Here is a 15,000-nt window from a genome sequence, read left to right on the forward strand (position 1 = left end):
CCCTCCATATTAAACCTGTCCTATCATGTGGTCCCTCCATATTAAACCTGTCCTATCATGTGGTCCCTCCATATTAAACCTGTCCTATCATGTGGTCCCTTCATATTAAACCTGTCCTATCATGTGGTCCCTCCATATTAAACCTGTCCTATCATGTTGTCCCTCCATATTAAACCTGTCCTATCATGTTGTCCCTCCATATTAAACCTCCTGTCCTATCATGTAGTCCCTCCATATTAAACCTGTCCTATCATGTGGTCCCTCCATATTAAACCTCCTGTCCTATCATGTAGTCCCTCCATATTAAACCTGTCCTATCATGTGGTCCCTCCATATTAAACCTGTCCTATCATGTGGTCCCTCCATATTAAACCTGTCCTATCATGTGGTCCCTTCATATTAAACCTGTCCTATCATGTGGTCCCTCCATATTAAACCTGTCCTATCATGTGGTCCCTCCATATTAAACCTGTCCTATCATGTGGTCCCTTCATATTAAACCTGTCCTATCATGTTGTCCCTCCATATTAAACCTGTCCTATCATGTTGTCCCTCCATATTAAACCTGTCCTATCATGTGGTCTCTCCATATTAAACCTGTCCTATCATGTGGTCCCTCCATATTAAACCTGTCCTATCATGTTGTCCCTCCATATTAAACCTGTCCTATCATGTGGTCCCTCCATATTAAACCTGTCCTATCATGTGGTCCCTTCATATTAAACCTGTCCTATCATGTGGTCCCTCCATATTAAACCTGTCCTATCATGTGGTCCCTCCATATTAAACCTGTCCTATCATGTGGTCCCTTCATATTAAACCTGTCCTATCATGTTGTCCCTCCATATTAAACCTGTCCTATCATGTTGTCCCTCCATATTAAACCTGTCCTATCATGTGGTCTCTCCATATTAAACCTGTCCTATCATGTGGTCCCTCCATATTAAACCTGTCCTATCATGTTGTCCCTCCATATTAAACCTGTCCTATCATGTTGTCCCTCCATATTAAACCTGTCCTATCATGTTGTCCCTCCATATTAAACCTGTCCTATCATGTGGTCTCTCCATATTAAACCTGTCCTATCATGTGGTCCCTCCATATTAAACCTCCTGTCCTATCATGTGGTCCCTCCATATTAAACCTGTCCTATCATGTGGTTCCTCCATATTAAACCTGTCCTATCATGTGGTCCCTCCATATTAAACCTGTCCTATCATGTGGTCCCTCCATATTAAACCTGTCCTATCATGTGGTCCCTCCATATTAAACATGTCCTATCATGTGGTCCCTTCATATTAAACCTGTCCTATCATGTGGTTCCTCCATATTAAACCTGTCCTATCATGTGGTCCCTCCATATTAAACCTGTCCTATCATGTGGTCCCTCCATATTAAACCTGTCCTATCATGTGGTCCCTCCATATTAAACCTCCTGTCCTATCATGTAGTCCCTCCATATTAAACCTGTCCTATCATGTGGTCCCTCCATATTAAACCTGTCCTATCATGTGGTCCCTCCATATTAAACCTGTCCTATCATGTGGTCCCTTCATATTAAACGTGTCCTATCATGTGGTCCCTTCATATTAAACCTGTCCTATCATGTTGTCCCTCCATATTAAACCTGTCCTATCATGTGGTCTCTCCATATTAAACCTGTCCTATCATGTGGTCCCTCCATATTAAACCTGTCCTATCATGTGGTCCCTCCATATTAAACCTGTCCTATCATGTGGTCCCTCCATATTAAACCTGTCCTATCATGTGGTCCCTCCATATTAAACCTGTCCTATCATGTGGTCTCTCCATATTAAACCTCCTGTCCTATCATGTAGTCCCTCCATATTAAACCTGTCCTATCATGTGGTCCCTCCATATTAAACCTGTCCTATCATGTGGTCCCTCCATATTAAACCTGTCCTATCATGTGGTCCCTTCATATTAAACCTGTCCTATCATGTGGTCCCTTCATATTAAACCTGTCCTATCATGTTGTCCCTCCATATTAAACCTGTCCTATCATGTTGTCCCTCCATATTAAACCTGTCCTATCATGTTGTCCCTCCATATTAAACCTGTCCTATCATGTGGTCCCTCCATATTAAACCTGTCCTATCATGTTGTCCCTCCATATTAAACCTGTCCTATCATGTTGTCCCTCCATATTAAACCTGTCCTATCATGTTGTCCCTCCATATTAAACCTGTCCTATCATGTGGTCTCTCCATATTAAACCTGTCCTATCATGTGGTCCCTCCATATTAAACCTCCTGTCCTATCATGTGGTTCCTCCATATTAAACCTGTCCTATCATGTGGTCCCTCCATATTAAACCTGTCCTATCATGTGGTTCCTCCATATTAAACCTGTCCTATCATGTGGTCCCTCCATATTAAACCTGTCCTATCATGTGGTCCCTCCATATTAAACCTGTCCTATCATGTAGTCCCTCCATATTAAACCTGTCCTATCATGTTGTCCCTCCATATTAAACCTGTCCTATCATGTGGTCCCTCCATATTAAACCTGTCCTATCATGTGGTCCCTCCATATTAAACCTGTCCTATCATGTGGTCCCTCCATATTAAACCTGTCCTATCATGTGGTCCCTCCATATTAAACCTGTCCTATCATGTGGTCCCTCCATATTATTCTTAGTCCAAACTGACCTGAGTTACAGCTGTAGTGGTGTGCTCTACTTTCTCCCTCTGTCTACACCAAACATATTAGCTGAAGATAACAGATCTACAAGCTCACAAAAAGTCACAATGCACGCCCACTGGGAGCACAACTGTGACTACAACTTTGCGTTGTCTACCCAGCTGTCTGTCTGTCTGTCTGTCTGCCATTGCGACCAAAGGTCACACACTATGCAAACGTGCAGTGACGCTGAAACGCAAAACGCGACGGGTGCCCGACACACTGACTGACGCGTGGCCGACACACTGACTGACGCGTGGTCGACACACTGACTGACGCGTGGCCGACACACTGACTGACGCGTGGCCGACACACTGACTGACGCGTGCCCGACAAACTGGCTGACGCGTGCCCGACACACTGACTGACGCGTGCCCGACACACTGACTGACGCGTGGCCGACACACTGACTGACGCGTGCCCGACACACTGACTGACGCGTGGCCGACACACTGACTGACGCGTGGTCGACACACTGACTGACGCGTGCCCGACACACTGACTGACGCGTGCCCGACACACTGACTGACGGGAAATGCTCCATTCCATAATTAACATAAATACATACAAATAAAGGAGTATAAATGTTACCTGCTTCATCCTCAGCGAAGGAGATGATGTAAGGATGGTAGTTGTTGATGATTCCAGGAAACGCACAGGTCTGCCCCACGCCCATACACACCTATAGAACAATACACACAACACAACAATATAACACCATACACACCTATAGAACAATACACACAACACAACAATATAACACAACACATGTCTGACACACGCCCATACACACCTATAGAACAATACACACAACACAACAATATAACACCATACACACCTATAGAACACAACACAACAATATAACACCATACACACCTATAGAACACAACACAACAATATAACACCATACACACCTATAGAACAATACACACAACACAACAATATAACACAACACATGTCTGACACACGCCCATACACACCTATAGAACAATACACACAACACAACAATACAACACCTATAGAACAATACACACAACACAACAATACAACACCTATAGAACAATACACACAACACAACAATACAAAACCTATAGAACAATACACACAACACAACAATATAACACCATACACACCTATATAACACAACACACAACATAGCACCATACACACCTATAGAACACAACACAACAATATAACACCATACACACCTATAGAACAATACACACAACACAACAATATAACACAACACATGTCTGACCCACGCCCATACACACCTATAGAACAATACACACAACACAACAATACAACACCATACACACCTATAGAACAATACACACAACACAACAATACAACACCATACACACCTATAGAACAATACACACAACACAACAATACAACACCATACACACCTATAGAACAATACACACAACACAACAATACAACACCTATAGAACAATACACACAACACAACAATACAACACCATACACACCTATAGAACAATACACACAACACAACAATACAACACCATACACACCTATAGAACAATACACACAACACAACAATACAACACCTATATAACAATACACACAACACAACAATACAACACCATACACACCTATAGAACAATACACACAACACAACAATATAACACCATACACACCTATAGAACAATACACACAACACAACAATATAACACCATACACACCTATAGAACAATACACACAACACAACAATATAACACCATACACACCTATAGAACAATACACACAACACAACAATACAACACCATACACACCTATAGAACAATACACACAACACAATATAACACAATATAACAACACAACACAATATAACACACAGGTCTGACCCACACCCATACACACCTATATACACAACAATATAACACAATATAATAACACACCTATACAACACATCACTGCTGTGCACGCCCATACGCACCTGGTTGTACGTCCATCCAGAGGTCTGCCTGTCTTCCTGGAGACTCATCAGACGCCTGTAAAACAACGTTAGAGTAACTAATTACATTTACTGTACTCTACTGTAAAACACTGTTAGAGTAACTAATTACATTTACTGTACTCTACTGTAAAACACTGTTAGAGTAACTAATTACATTTACTGTAAAACACTGTTAGAGTAACTAATTACATTTACTGTACTCTACTGTAAAACACTGTTAGAGTAACTAATTACATTTACTGTACTCTACTGTAAAACAACGTTAGAGTAACTAATTACATTTACTGTACTCTACTGTAAAACACTGTTAGATACATTTACTGTACTCTACTGTAAAACACTGTTAGAGTAACTAATTACATTTACTGTACTCTACTGTAAAACACTGTTAGAGTAACTAATTACATTTACTGTAATCTACTGTAAAACACTGTTAGATACATTTACTGTACTCTACTGTAAAACAACGTTAGAGTAACTAATTACATTTACTGTACTCTACTGTAAAACACTGTTAGAGTAACTAATTACATTTACTGTACTCTACTGTAAAACACTGTTAGAGTAACTGATTACATTTACTGTAATCTACTGTAAAACACTGTTAGAGTAACTAATTACATTTACTGTACTTTACTGTAAAACACTGTTAGAGTAACTAATTACATTTACTGTACTCTACTGTAAAACACTGTTAGAGTAACTAATTACATTTACTGTAATCTACTGTAAAACACTGTTAGAGTAACTAATTACATTTACTGTACTCTACTGTAAAACACTGTTAGAGTAACTGATTACATTTACTGTAATCTACTGTAAAACACTGTTAGAGTAACTAATTACATTTACTGTACTCTACTGTAAAACACTGTTAGAGTAACTAATTACATTTACTGTAATCTACTGTAAAACACTGTTAGAGTAACTAATTACATTTACTGTACTCTACTGTAAAACACTGTTAGAGTAACTAATTACATTTACTGTACTCTACTGTAAAACACTGTTAGATACATTTACTGTACTCTACTGTAAAACACTGTTAGAGTAACTGATTACATTTACTGTACTCTACTGTAAAACACTGTTAGAGTAACTAATTACATTTACTGTAACCTACTGTAAAACACTGTTAGAGTAACTAATTACATTTACTGTACTCTACTGTAAAACACTGTTAGAGTAACTAATTACATTTACTGTACTCTACTGTAAAACACTGTTAGAGTAACTAATTACATTTACTGTACTCTACTGTAAAACACTGTTAGAGTAACTAATTACATTTACTGTACTCTACTGTAAAACACTGTTAGATACATTTACTGTACTCTACTGTAAAACACTGTTAGAGTAACTGATTACATTTACTGTAATCTACTGTAAAACACTGTTAGAGTAACTAATTACATTTACTGTACTCTACTGTAAAACACTGTTAGAGTAACTGATTAAATGTACTGTACTCTACTGTAAAACACTGTTAGAGTAACTAATTACATTTACTGTAATCTACTGTAAAACACTGTTAGAGTAAATAATTACATTTACTGTACTCTACTGTAAAACAATGTTAGAGTAACTAATTACATTTACTGTACTCTACTGTAAAACACTGTTAGATACATTTACTGTACTCTACTGTAAAACACTGTTAGAGTAACTGATTACATTTACTGTACTCTACTGTAAAACACTGTTAGAGTAACTAATTACATTTACTGTACTCTACTGTAAAACACTGTTAGAGTAACTAATTACATTTACTGTACTCTACTGTAAAACACTGTTAGAGTAACTGATTAAATTCACTGTACTCTACTGTAAAACACTGTTAGATACATTTACTGTAATCTACTGTAAAACACTGTTAGAGTAACTAATTACATTTACTGTACTCTACTGTAAAACACTGTTAGAGTAACTGATTAAATTCACTGTACTCTACTGTAAAACACTGTTAGATACATTTACTGTAATCTACTGTAAAACACTGTTAGATACATTTACTGTACTCTACTGTAAAACACTGTTAGAGTAACTGATTAAATTCACTGTACTCTACTGTAAAACACTGTTAGATACATTTACTGTAATCTACTGTAAAACACTGTTAGAGTAACTAATTACATTTACTGTACTCTACTGTAAAACACTGTTAGATACATTTACTGTAATCTACTGTAAAACACTGTTAGAGTAACTAATTACATTTACTGTACTCTACTGTAAAACACTGTTAGAGTAACTAATTACATTTACTGTACTCTACTGTAAAACACTGTTAGAGTAACTAATTACATTTACTGTACTCTACTGTAAAACACTGTTAGAGTAACTAATTACATTTACTGCACTCTACTGTAAAACACTGTTAAGAGTAACTAATTACATTTACTGTAATCTACTGTAAAACACTGTTAGAGTAACTGATTAAATTCACTGTACTCTACTGTAAAACACTGTTAGATACATTTACTGTAATCTACTGTAAAACACTGTTAGATACATTTACTGTACTCTACTGTAAAACACTGTTAGAGTAACTGATTAAATTCACTGTACTCTACTGTAAAACACTGTTAGATACATTTACTGTAATCTACTGTAAAACACTGTTAGAGTAACTAATTACATTTACTGTACTCTACTGTAAAACACTGTTAGATACATTTACTGTAATCTACTGTAAAACACTGTTAGAGTAACTAATTACATTTACTGTACTCTACTGTAAAACACTGTTAGAGTAACTAATTACATTTACTGTACTCTACTGTAAAACACTGTTAGAGTAACTAATTACATTTACTGTACTCTACTGTAAAACACTGTTAGAGTAACTAATTACATTTACTGCACTCTACTGTAAAACACTGTTAAGAGTAACTAATTACATTTACTGTAATCTACTGTAAAACACTGTTAGAGTAACTAATTACATTTACTGTACTCTACTGTAAAACACTGTTAGAGTAACTAATTACATTTACTGTACTCTACTGTAAAACACTGTTAAGAGTAACTAATTACATTTACTGTAATCTACTGTAAAACACTGTTAGAGTAACTAATTACATTTACTGTAATCTACTGTAAACACTGTTAGAGTAACTGATTACATTTACTGTAATCTACTGTAAAACACTGTTAGAGTAACTAATTACATTTACTGTACTCTACTGTAAAACACTGTTAGAGTAACTAATTACATTTACTGTACTCTACTGTAAAACACTGTTAGAGTAACTAATTACATTTACTGTAATCTACTGTAAAACACTGTTAAGAGTAACTAATTACATTTACTGTACTCTACTGTAAAACACTGTTAGAGTAACTAATTACATTTACTGTACTCTACTGTAAAACACTGTTAGAGTAACTAATTACATTTACTGTAATCTACTGTAAAACACTGTTAGAGTAACTAATTACATTTACTGTACTCAACTGTAAAACACTGTTAGAGTAACTAATTACATTTACTGTAATCTACTGTAAACACTGTTAGAGTAACTAATTACATTTACTGTACTCTACTGTAAAACACTGTTAGAGTAACTAATTACATTTACTGTAATCTACTGTAAAACACTGTTAGAGTAACTGATTACATTTACTGTAATCTACTGTAAAACACTGTTAGAGTAACTAATTACATTTACAGTCGATGGGTGGACTAGTGAAGAAACACAGGGAAGGTTGCCGTATATCAGATTAGTCGATGGGTGGACTAATGTAGAAACACAGGGAAGGTTGTCGTATATTAGATCAGTCGATGGGTGGACTAGTGAAGAAACACAGGGAAGGTTGCTGTATATTAGATCAGTCGATGGGTGGACTAGTGTAGAAACACAGGGAAGGTTGCTGTATATTAGATCAGTCGATGGGTGGACTAGTGTAGAAACACAGGGAAGGTTGCTGTATATTAGATCAGTCGATGGGTGGCTCTTCCAAGACAGATTGTGCGCTCTCATTAGAAGGCGGGTGTAAGTGCCATCCTCTCATTAGAAGGCAGGTGTAAGTGCCATCCAACAGATTCTCTAGTTTCTTTGAAAGTGTCCATGTCTCGGATCCATAGAGTAGAATCGCCTCGACGGTCGTCCTAAATATTTTTACTTTTAACATCTTACTAAGCTGGGATGACCAGATATTTTTGATTGATTGAATATTTTATTAGACAACACACAAATGCAAACAGCACAAGGTACAGTCAAGCATCTTGTCCAAAAGGACCTCACCGAAGAAAGACCTTGCGGTCTTGTTTCCATTCGGGTCCCATACACTCACACACAATCATGACATGCATGTCATTGCAGGCTGACCAGGCTGACCAGGCCATACCCTTCCTATAGATAGATAGATGTCATTGCAGGCTGACCAGGCTGACCAGGCCATACCCTTCCTATAGATAGATAGATGTCATTGCAGGCTGACCAGGCTGACCAGGCTGACCAGGCCATACCCTTCCTATAGATAGATAGATGTCATTGCAGGCTGACCAGGCTGACCAGGCTGACCAGGCCATACCCTTCCTAGTTCCTAGTTCCTAAAGTCCTACCCACTCATGAAGTCTCCAAAGATGTACATGCCGTTGAGGTTGGGGTATTCACAGCCCCGGTAAACGTAGCCCCCCGTCACAGACTTGCCCATCTTGTGAGGGTAGGCGTAGATGGGCAGCACGTCATCTGGAAGGAAGACAGAGACTAAACGTTAGGCGTAGATGGGCAGCACGTCATCTGGAAGGAAGAGACTAAACGTTAGGCGTAGATGGGCAGCACGTCATCTGGAAGGAAGACAGAGACTAAACGTTAGGCGTAGATGGGCAGCACGTCATCTGGAAGGAAGACAGAGACTAAACGTTAGGCGTAGATGGGCAGCACGTCATCTGGAAGGAAGACAGAGACTAAACGTTAGGCGTAGATGGGCAGCACGTCATCTGGAAGGAAGAGACTAAACGTTAGGCGTAGATGGGCAGCACGTCATCTGGAAGGAAGAGACTAAACGTTAGGCGTAGATGGGCAGCACGTCATCTGGAAGGAAGAGACTTAACGTTAGGCGTAGATGGGCAGCACGTCATCTGGAAGGAAGAGACTAAACGTTAGGCGTAGATGGGCAGCACGTCATCTGGAAGGAAGAGACTAAACGTTAGGCGTAGATGGGCAGCACGTCATCTGGAAGGAAGAGACTAAACGTTAGGCGTAGATGGGCAGCACGTCATCTGGAAGGAAGAGAGAGACTAAACGTTTTGGAAACATCACACCCGTCATATAAACTGTCTGGGGTGTTCACATGAGAATTATAATCTGTCTGTGGTGTTCACAGAATAATTATAAACTGTCTGGGGTGTTCACATGAGAATTATAATCTGTCTGGGGTGTTCACATGAGAATTATAAACTGTCTGGGGTGTTCACATGAGAATTATAACCTGTCTGGGGTGTTCACATGAGAATTATAACCTGTCTGGGGTGTTCACATGAGAATTATAAACTGTCTGGGGTGTTCACATGAGAATTATAACCTGTCTGGGGTGTTCACATGAGAATTATAACCTGTCTGGGGTGTTCACATGAGAATTATAAACTGTCTGAGGTGTTCACATGAGAATTATAAACTGTCTGGGGTGTTCACATGAGAATTATAAACTGTCTGGGGTGTTCACATGAGAATTATAAACTGTCTGGGGTGTTCACATGAGAATTATAACCTGTCTGGGGTGTTCACATGAGAATTATAAACTGTCTGGGGTGTTCACATGAGAATTATAAACTGTCTGGGGTGTTCACATGAGAATTATAAACTGTCTGGGGTGTTCACATGAGAATTATAACCTGTCTGGGGTGTTCACATGAGAATTATAACCTGTCTGGGGTGTTCACATGAGAATTATAAACTGTCTGGGGTGTTCACATGAGAATTATAACCTGTCTGGGGTGTTCACATGAGAATTATAAACTGTCTGAGGTGTTCACATGAGAATTATAAACTGTCTGGGGTGCCAACTCTACAGCGTAGAGTTGGCACACAGCTTCTTGTAGTCGTTAACTATAGTTAGTTAGTGGTATAGTTAACTCACCCAGCGTAGAGTTGGCACACAGCTTCTTGTAGTCGTTAACTATAGTTAGTTAGTGGTATAGTTAACTCACCCAGCGTAGAGTTGGCACACAGCTTCTTGTAGTCGTTAACTATAGTTAGTTAATGGTATAGTTAACTCACCCAGCGTAGAGTTGGCACACAGCTTCTTGTCGTAGCAGCTGAAACCCTCCTTGGCTCTCCAGCCGTAGTTCCGTCCTCTCTCGATGATGTCAACCTCCTCGTACTTGTTCTGGCCCACGTCTCCACAGAACAGACGCCCCTTTCCCTTTAGGACACAAGACAAGACAAGACAAGACAAGACAAGACAAGACAAGACAACACAACACAGCACAACACAACACAACACAACACAACACAGCACAACACAACACAACACAACACAACACAACACAACACAGCAGAACACAACACAACACAGCACAACACAACACAACACAACACAACACAACACAACACAACAGAGCAGAACAGAACAGTCAGAGGGGGTGAAACTAGGGGGTTTTCATGATTCTGAATCCATTGCAAGCATTAGTTTTGCACGAAAAACACTCCTTGGGCTCCTAAGGAAAGTGAATTTCAGTCTGTGTGAGATGTGTTACAGCTAGTAGACGCCTCTACACACATTGGTGAAGAAATGTATTGGTAAGGAATTTATTTACATATTTCATTAATATTGCCTGAGTGTTACCTCCTTCATGGTGGTCCCTGTGGTCCACTAATCTAAGTGTTACCTCCTTCATGGTGGTCCCTGTGGTCCACTAATCTAAGTGTTACCTCCTTCATGGTGGTCCCTGTGGTCCACTAATCTAAGTGTTACCTCTTCATGGTGGTCCCTGTGGTCCACTAATCTAAGTGTTACCTCCTTGGTTGAGGGGTCCACTAATCTAAGTGTTACCTCCTTCATGGTGGTCCCTGTGGTCCACTAATCTAAGTGTTACCGCCTTCATGGTGGTCCCTGTGGTCCACTAATCTAAGTGTTACCTCCTTCATGGTGGTCCGTGGTCCACTAATCTAAGTGTTACCTCCTTCATGGTGGTCCCTGTGGTCCACTAATCTAAGTGTTACCTCCTTCATGGTGGTCCCTGTGGTCCACTAATCTAAGTGTTACCTCCTTCATGGTGGTCCCTGGGGTCCACTAATCTAAGTGTTACCTCCTTGGTTGAGGGGTCCACTAATCTAAGTGTTACCTCCTTCATGGTGGTCCCTGTGGTCCACTAATCTAAGTGTTACCTCCTTCATGGTGGTCCCTGTGGTCCACTAATCTAAGTGTTACCTCCTTCATGGTGGTCCGTGGTCCACTAATCTAAGTGTTACCTCCTTCATGGTGGTCCCTGTGGTCCACTAATCTAAGTGTTACCTCCTTCATGGTGGTCCCTGGGGTCCACTAATCTAAGTGTTACCTCCTTGGTTGAGGGGTCCACTAATCTAAGTGTTACCTCCTTCATGGTGGTCCCTGTGGTCCACTAATCTAAGTGTTACCTCCTTCATGGTGGTCCCTGTGGTCCACTAATCTAAGTGTTACCTCCTTCATGGTGGTCCGTGGTCCACTAATCTAAGTGTTACCTCCTTCATGGTGGTCCCTGTGGTCAACTAATCTAAGTGTTACCTCCTTCATGGTGGTCCCTGTGGTCCACTAATCTAAGTGTTACCTCCTTCATGGTGGTCCCCGTGGTCCACTAATCTAAGTGTTACCTCCTTCATGGTGGTCCCTGTGGTCCACTAATCTAAGTGTTACCTCCTTGGTTGAGGGGTCCACTAATCTAAGTGTTACCTCCTCGGTTGAGGGGTCCACTAATCTAAGTGTTACCTCCTTAATGGTGGTCCCCGTGGTCCACTAATCTAAGTGTTACCTCCTTCATGGTGGTCCCTGTGGTCCACTAATCTAAGTGTTACCTCCTTCATGGTGGTCCCTGTGGTCCACTAATCTAAGTGTTACCTCCTTCATGGTGGTCCCTGGGGTCCACTAATCTAAGTGTTACCTCCTCGGTTGAGGGGTCCACTAATCTAAGTGTTACCTCCTCGGTTGAGGGGTCCACTAATCTAAGTGTTACCTCCTTCATGGTGGTCCCCGTGGTCCACTAATCTAAGTGTTACCTCCTCGGTTGAGGGGTCCACTAATCTAAGTGTTACCTCCTTGGTTGAGGGGTCCACTAATCTAAGTGTTACCTCCTTGGTTGAGGGGTCCACTAATCTAAGTGTTACCTCCTTGGTTGAGGGGTCCACTAATCTAAGTGTTACCTCCTTGGTTGAGGGGTCCACTAATCTAAGTGTTACCTCCTTGGTTGAGGGGTCCACTAATCTAAGTGTTACCTCCTTGGTTGAGGGGTCCACTAATCTAAGTGTTACCTCCTTGGTTGAGGGGTCCATTAATCTAAGTGTTACCTCCTCGGTTGAGGGGTCCACTAATCTAAGTGTTACCTCCTTGGTTGAGGGGTCCCCGCGGTCCACCGAGCAGCGCCACATGTTGCGCACGCCGTACGCGTACACCTCGGGCCGCGCCCCTCGCTCGCCCACGAACGGGTTGTCGGCCGGGATGCGGTACAGAGGACCGCGGTCGTTGTCGTCCACGTCGATGCGGAGGACCTTCCCCAGTAGAGCAGACCTGGAGGAGAGACACATGTACTATAAATATAGACCTTACCCAGCAGAGCAGACCTGGAGGAGAGACACATGTACTATAAATATAGACCTTACCCAGCAGAGCAGACCTGGAGGAGAGACACATGTACTATAAATATAGACCTTACCCAGCAGAGCAGACCTGGAGGAGAGACACATGTACTATAAATATAGACCTTCCCCAGTAGAGCAGACCTGGAGGAGAGACACATGTACTATAAATATAGACCTTACCCAGCAGAGCAGACCTGGAGGAGAGACACATGTACTATAAATATAGACCTTCCCCAGTAGAGCAGACCTGGAGGAGAGACACATGTACTATAAATATAGACCTTACCCAGCAGAGCAGACCTGGAGGAGAGACACATGTACTATAAATATAGACCTTACCCAGCAGAGCAGACCTGGAGGAGAGACACATGTACTATAAATATAGACCTTACCGCAGAGCAGACCTGGAGGAGAGACACATGTACTATAAATATAGACCTTACCCAGCAGAGCAGACCTGGAGGAGAGACACATGTACTATAAATATAGACCTTACCCAGCAGAGCAGACCTGGAGGAGAGACACATGTACTATAAATATAGACCTTACCCAGCAGAGCAGACCTGGAGGAGAGACACATGTACTATAAATATAGACCTTACCCAGCAGAGCAGACCTGGAGGAGAGACACATGTACTATAAATATAGACCTTACCCAGCAGAGCAGACCTGGGGCATGAGAAGCAGAGTTGACTTTAACTCAACCCCCACCAGCAGGGGGCACCGAAAGTTCAGCAACCACCACCGTTCACCACCATTCTATTTGGCTGTAGAAGAAGACGGCCTCCTCCTCTACCGACAAGAGCAATGGCGAAGGTGGTCGGGGTGCAGTACTTAGTTTAGACAGTTTTTGGTTTAGACTAGTCATTGGTTAGACCAGTCATTAGTCCTACAACTACAACCCTCACCCTAAACCTAACCTCCCATGGGGCAGCACACCTAAACCTAACCTTAACCCATGTCTAACCGATGACTAGTCTAAACTAAGTATGCACCCCGTGGTCGTGGGGTCCGGACTAATCACTCGCTAAGAGTCTTTAGAAGCAAATGAACAACTGCTGGTTTACAATGAAGGCATTCGTAGAATCGGCTTGCAGGACTCAACACTTCTGGCGCCACTGAATCTTTCAGAATAATGGCCAGCCTCTGCCAGCCAGATGAGGGAGCTTTTATTCTGAAAACGCCTGCTTACGGGTCTTACTTGTTCTGTGCGCTACTAAAGGGTCTTACTTGTTCTGTGCGCTACTAAAGGGTCTTACTTGTTCTGTGCGTTGCCGTGCGTTCCAAACGGGTCCCCCGCCATGCCTCCGTCTCCCGTGAAGATGTACAGGAAACCGTCGTCGGCAAACAGCAGCTGTCCTCCGTTGTGATTGGATGCTGGCTCGTCAATCTCCAGGATTATCCTGCAGTGATGGAGACAATGACGTGCGTTAAGCTAGTCTAAATCTCCTATTGGAGGAATGGAGGGTGAACATTACCTACTATCTGTCCTCCTATTGGTGGAATGGAGGGTAAACATTACCTACTATCTGTCCTCCT

The 15,000-nt window shown here is 41.3% G+C and overlaps 1 protein-coding gene across 2 annotated transcripts in view; it reads right to left on the bottom strand.

Moving 5' to 3' along the window:
• hhipl1 (HHIP-like 1) overlaps positions 1-15,000 on the bottom strand; it is a 56,576-nt gene that overhangs the window by 10,319 nt on the left and 31,257 nt on the right. For both annotated transcript variants that reach the window (XM_079530957.1, XM_079530956.1), the window contains exons 6-11: positions 14,721-14,864; positions 13,207-13,390; positions 10,909-11,053; positions 9,252-9,378; positions 4,664-4,718; positions 3,295-3,385 (exon numbers count right to left, since the gene is read on the bottom strand). In XM_079530957.1, coding sequence (XP_079387083.1) covers positions 3,295-3,385; positions 4,664-4,718; positions 9,252-9,378; positions 10,909-11,053; positions 13,207-13,390; positions 14,721-14,864 — 746 coding nt within the window. The remainder of the gene's footprint in view (positions 1-3,294; positions 3,386-4,663; positions 4,719-9,251; positions 9,379-10,908; positions 11,054-13,206; positions 13,391-14,720; positions 14,865-15,000) is intronic.

Source organism: Electrona antarctica, assembly GCF_951216825.1.
Source record: "Electrona antarctica genome assembly, contig: scaffold_64, whole genome shotgun sequence".
NCBI classification, from domain to species: domain Eukaryota; kingdom Metazoa; phylum Chordata; class Actinopteri; order Myctophiformes; family Myctophidae; genus Electrona; species Electrona antarctica.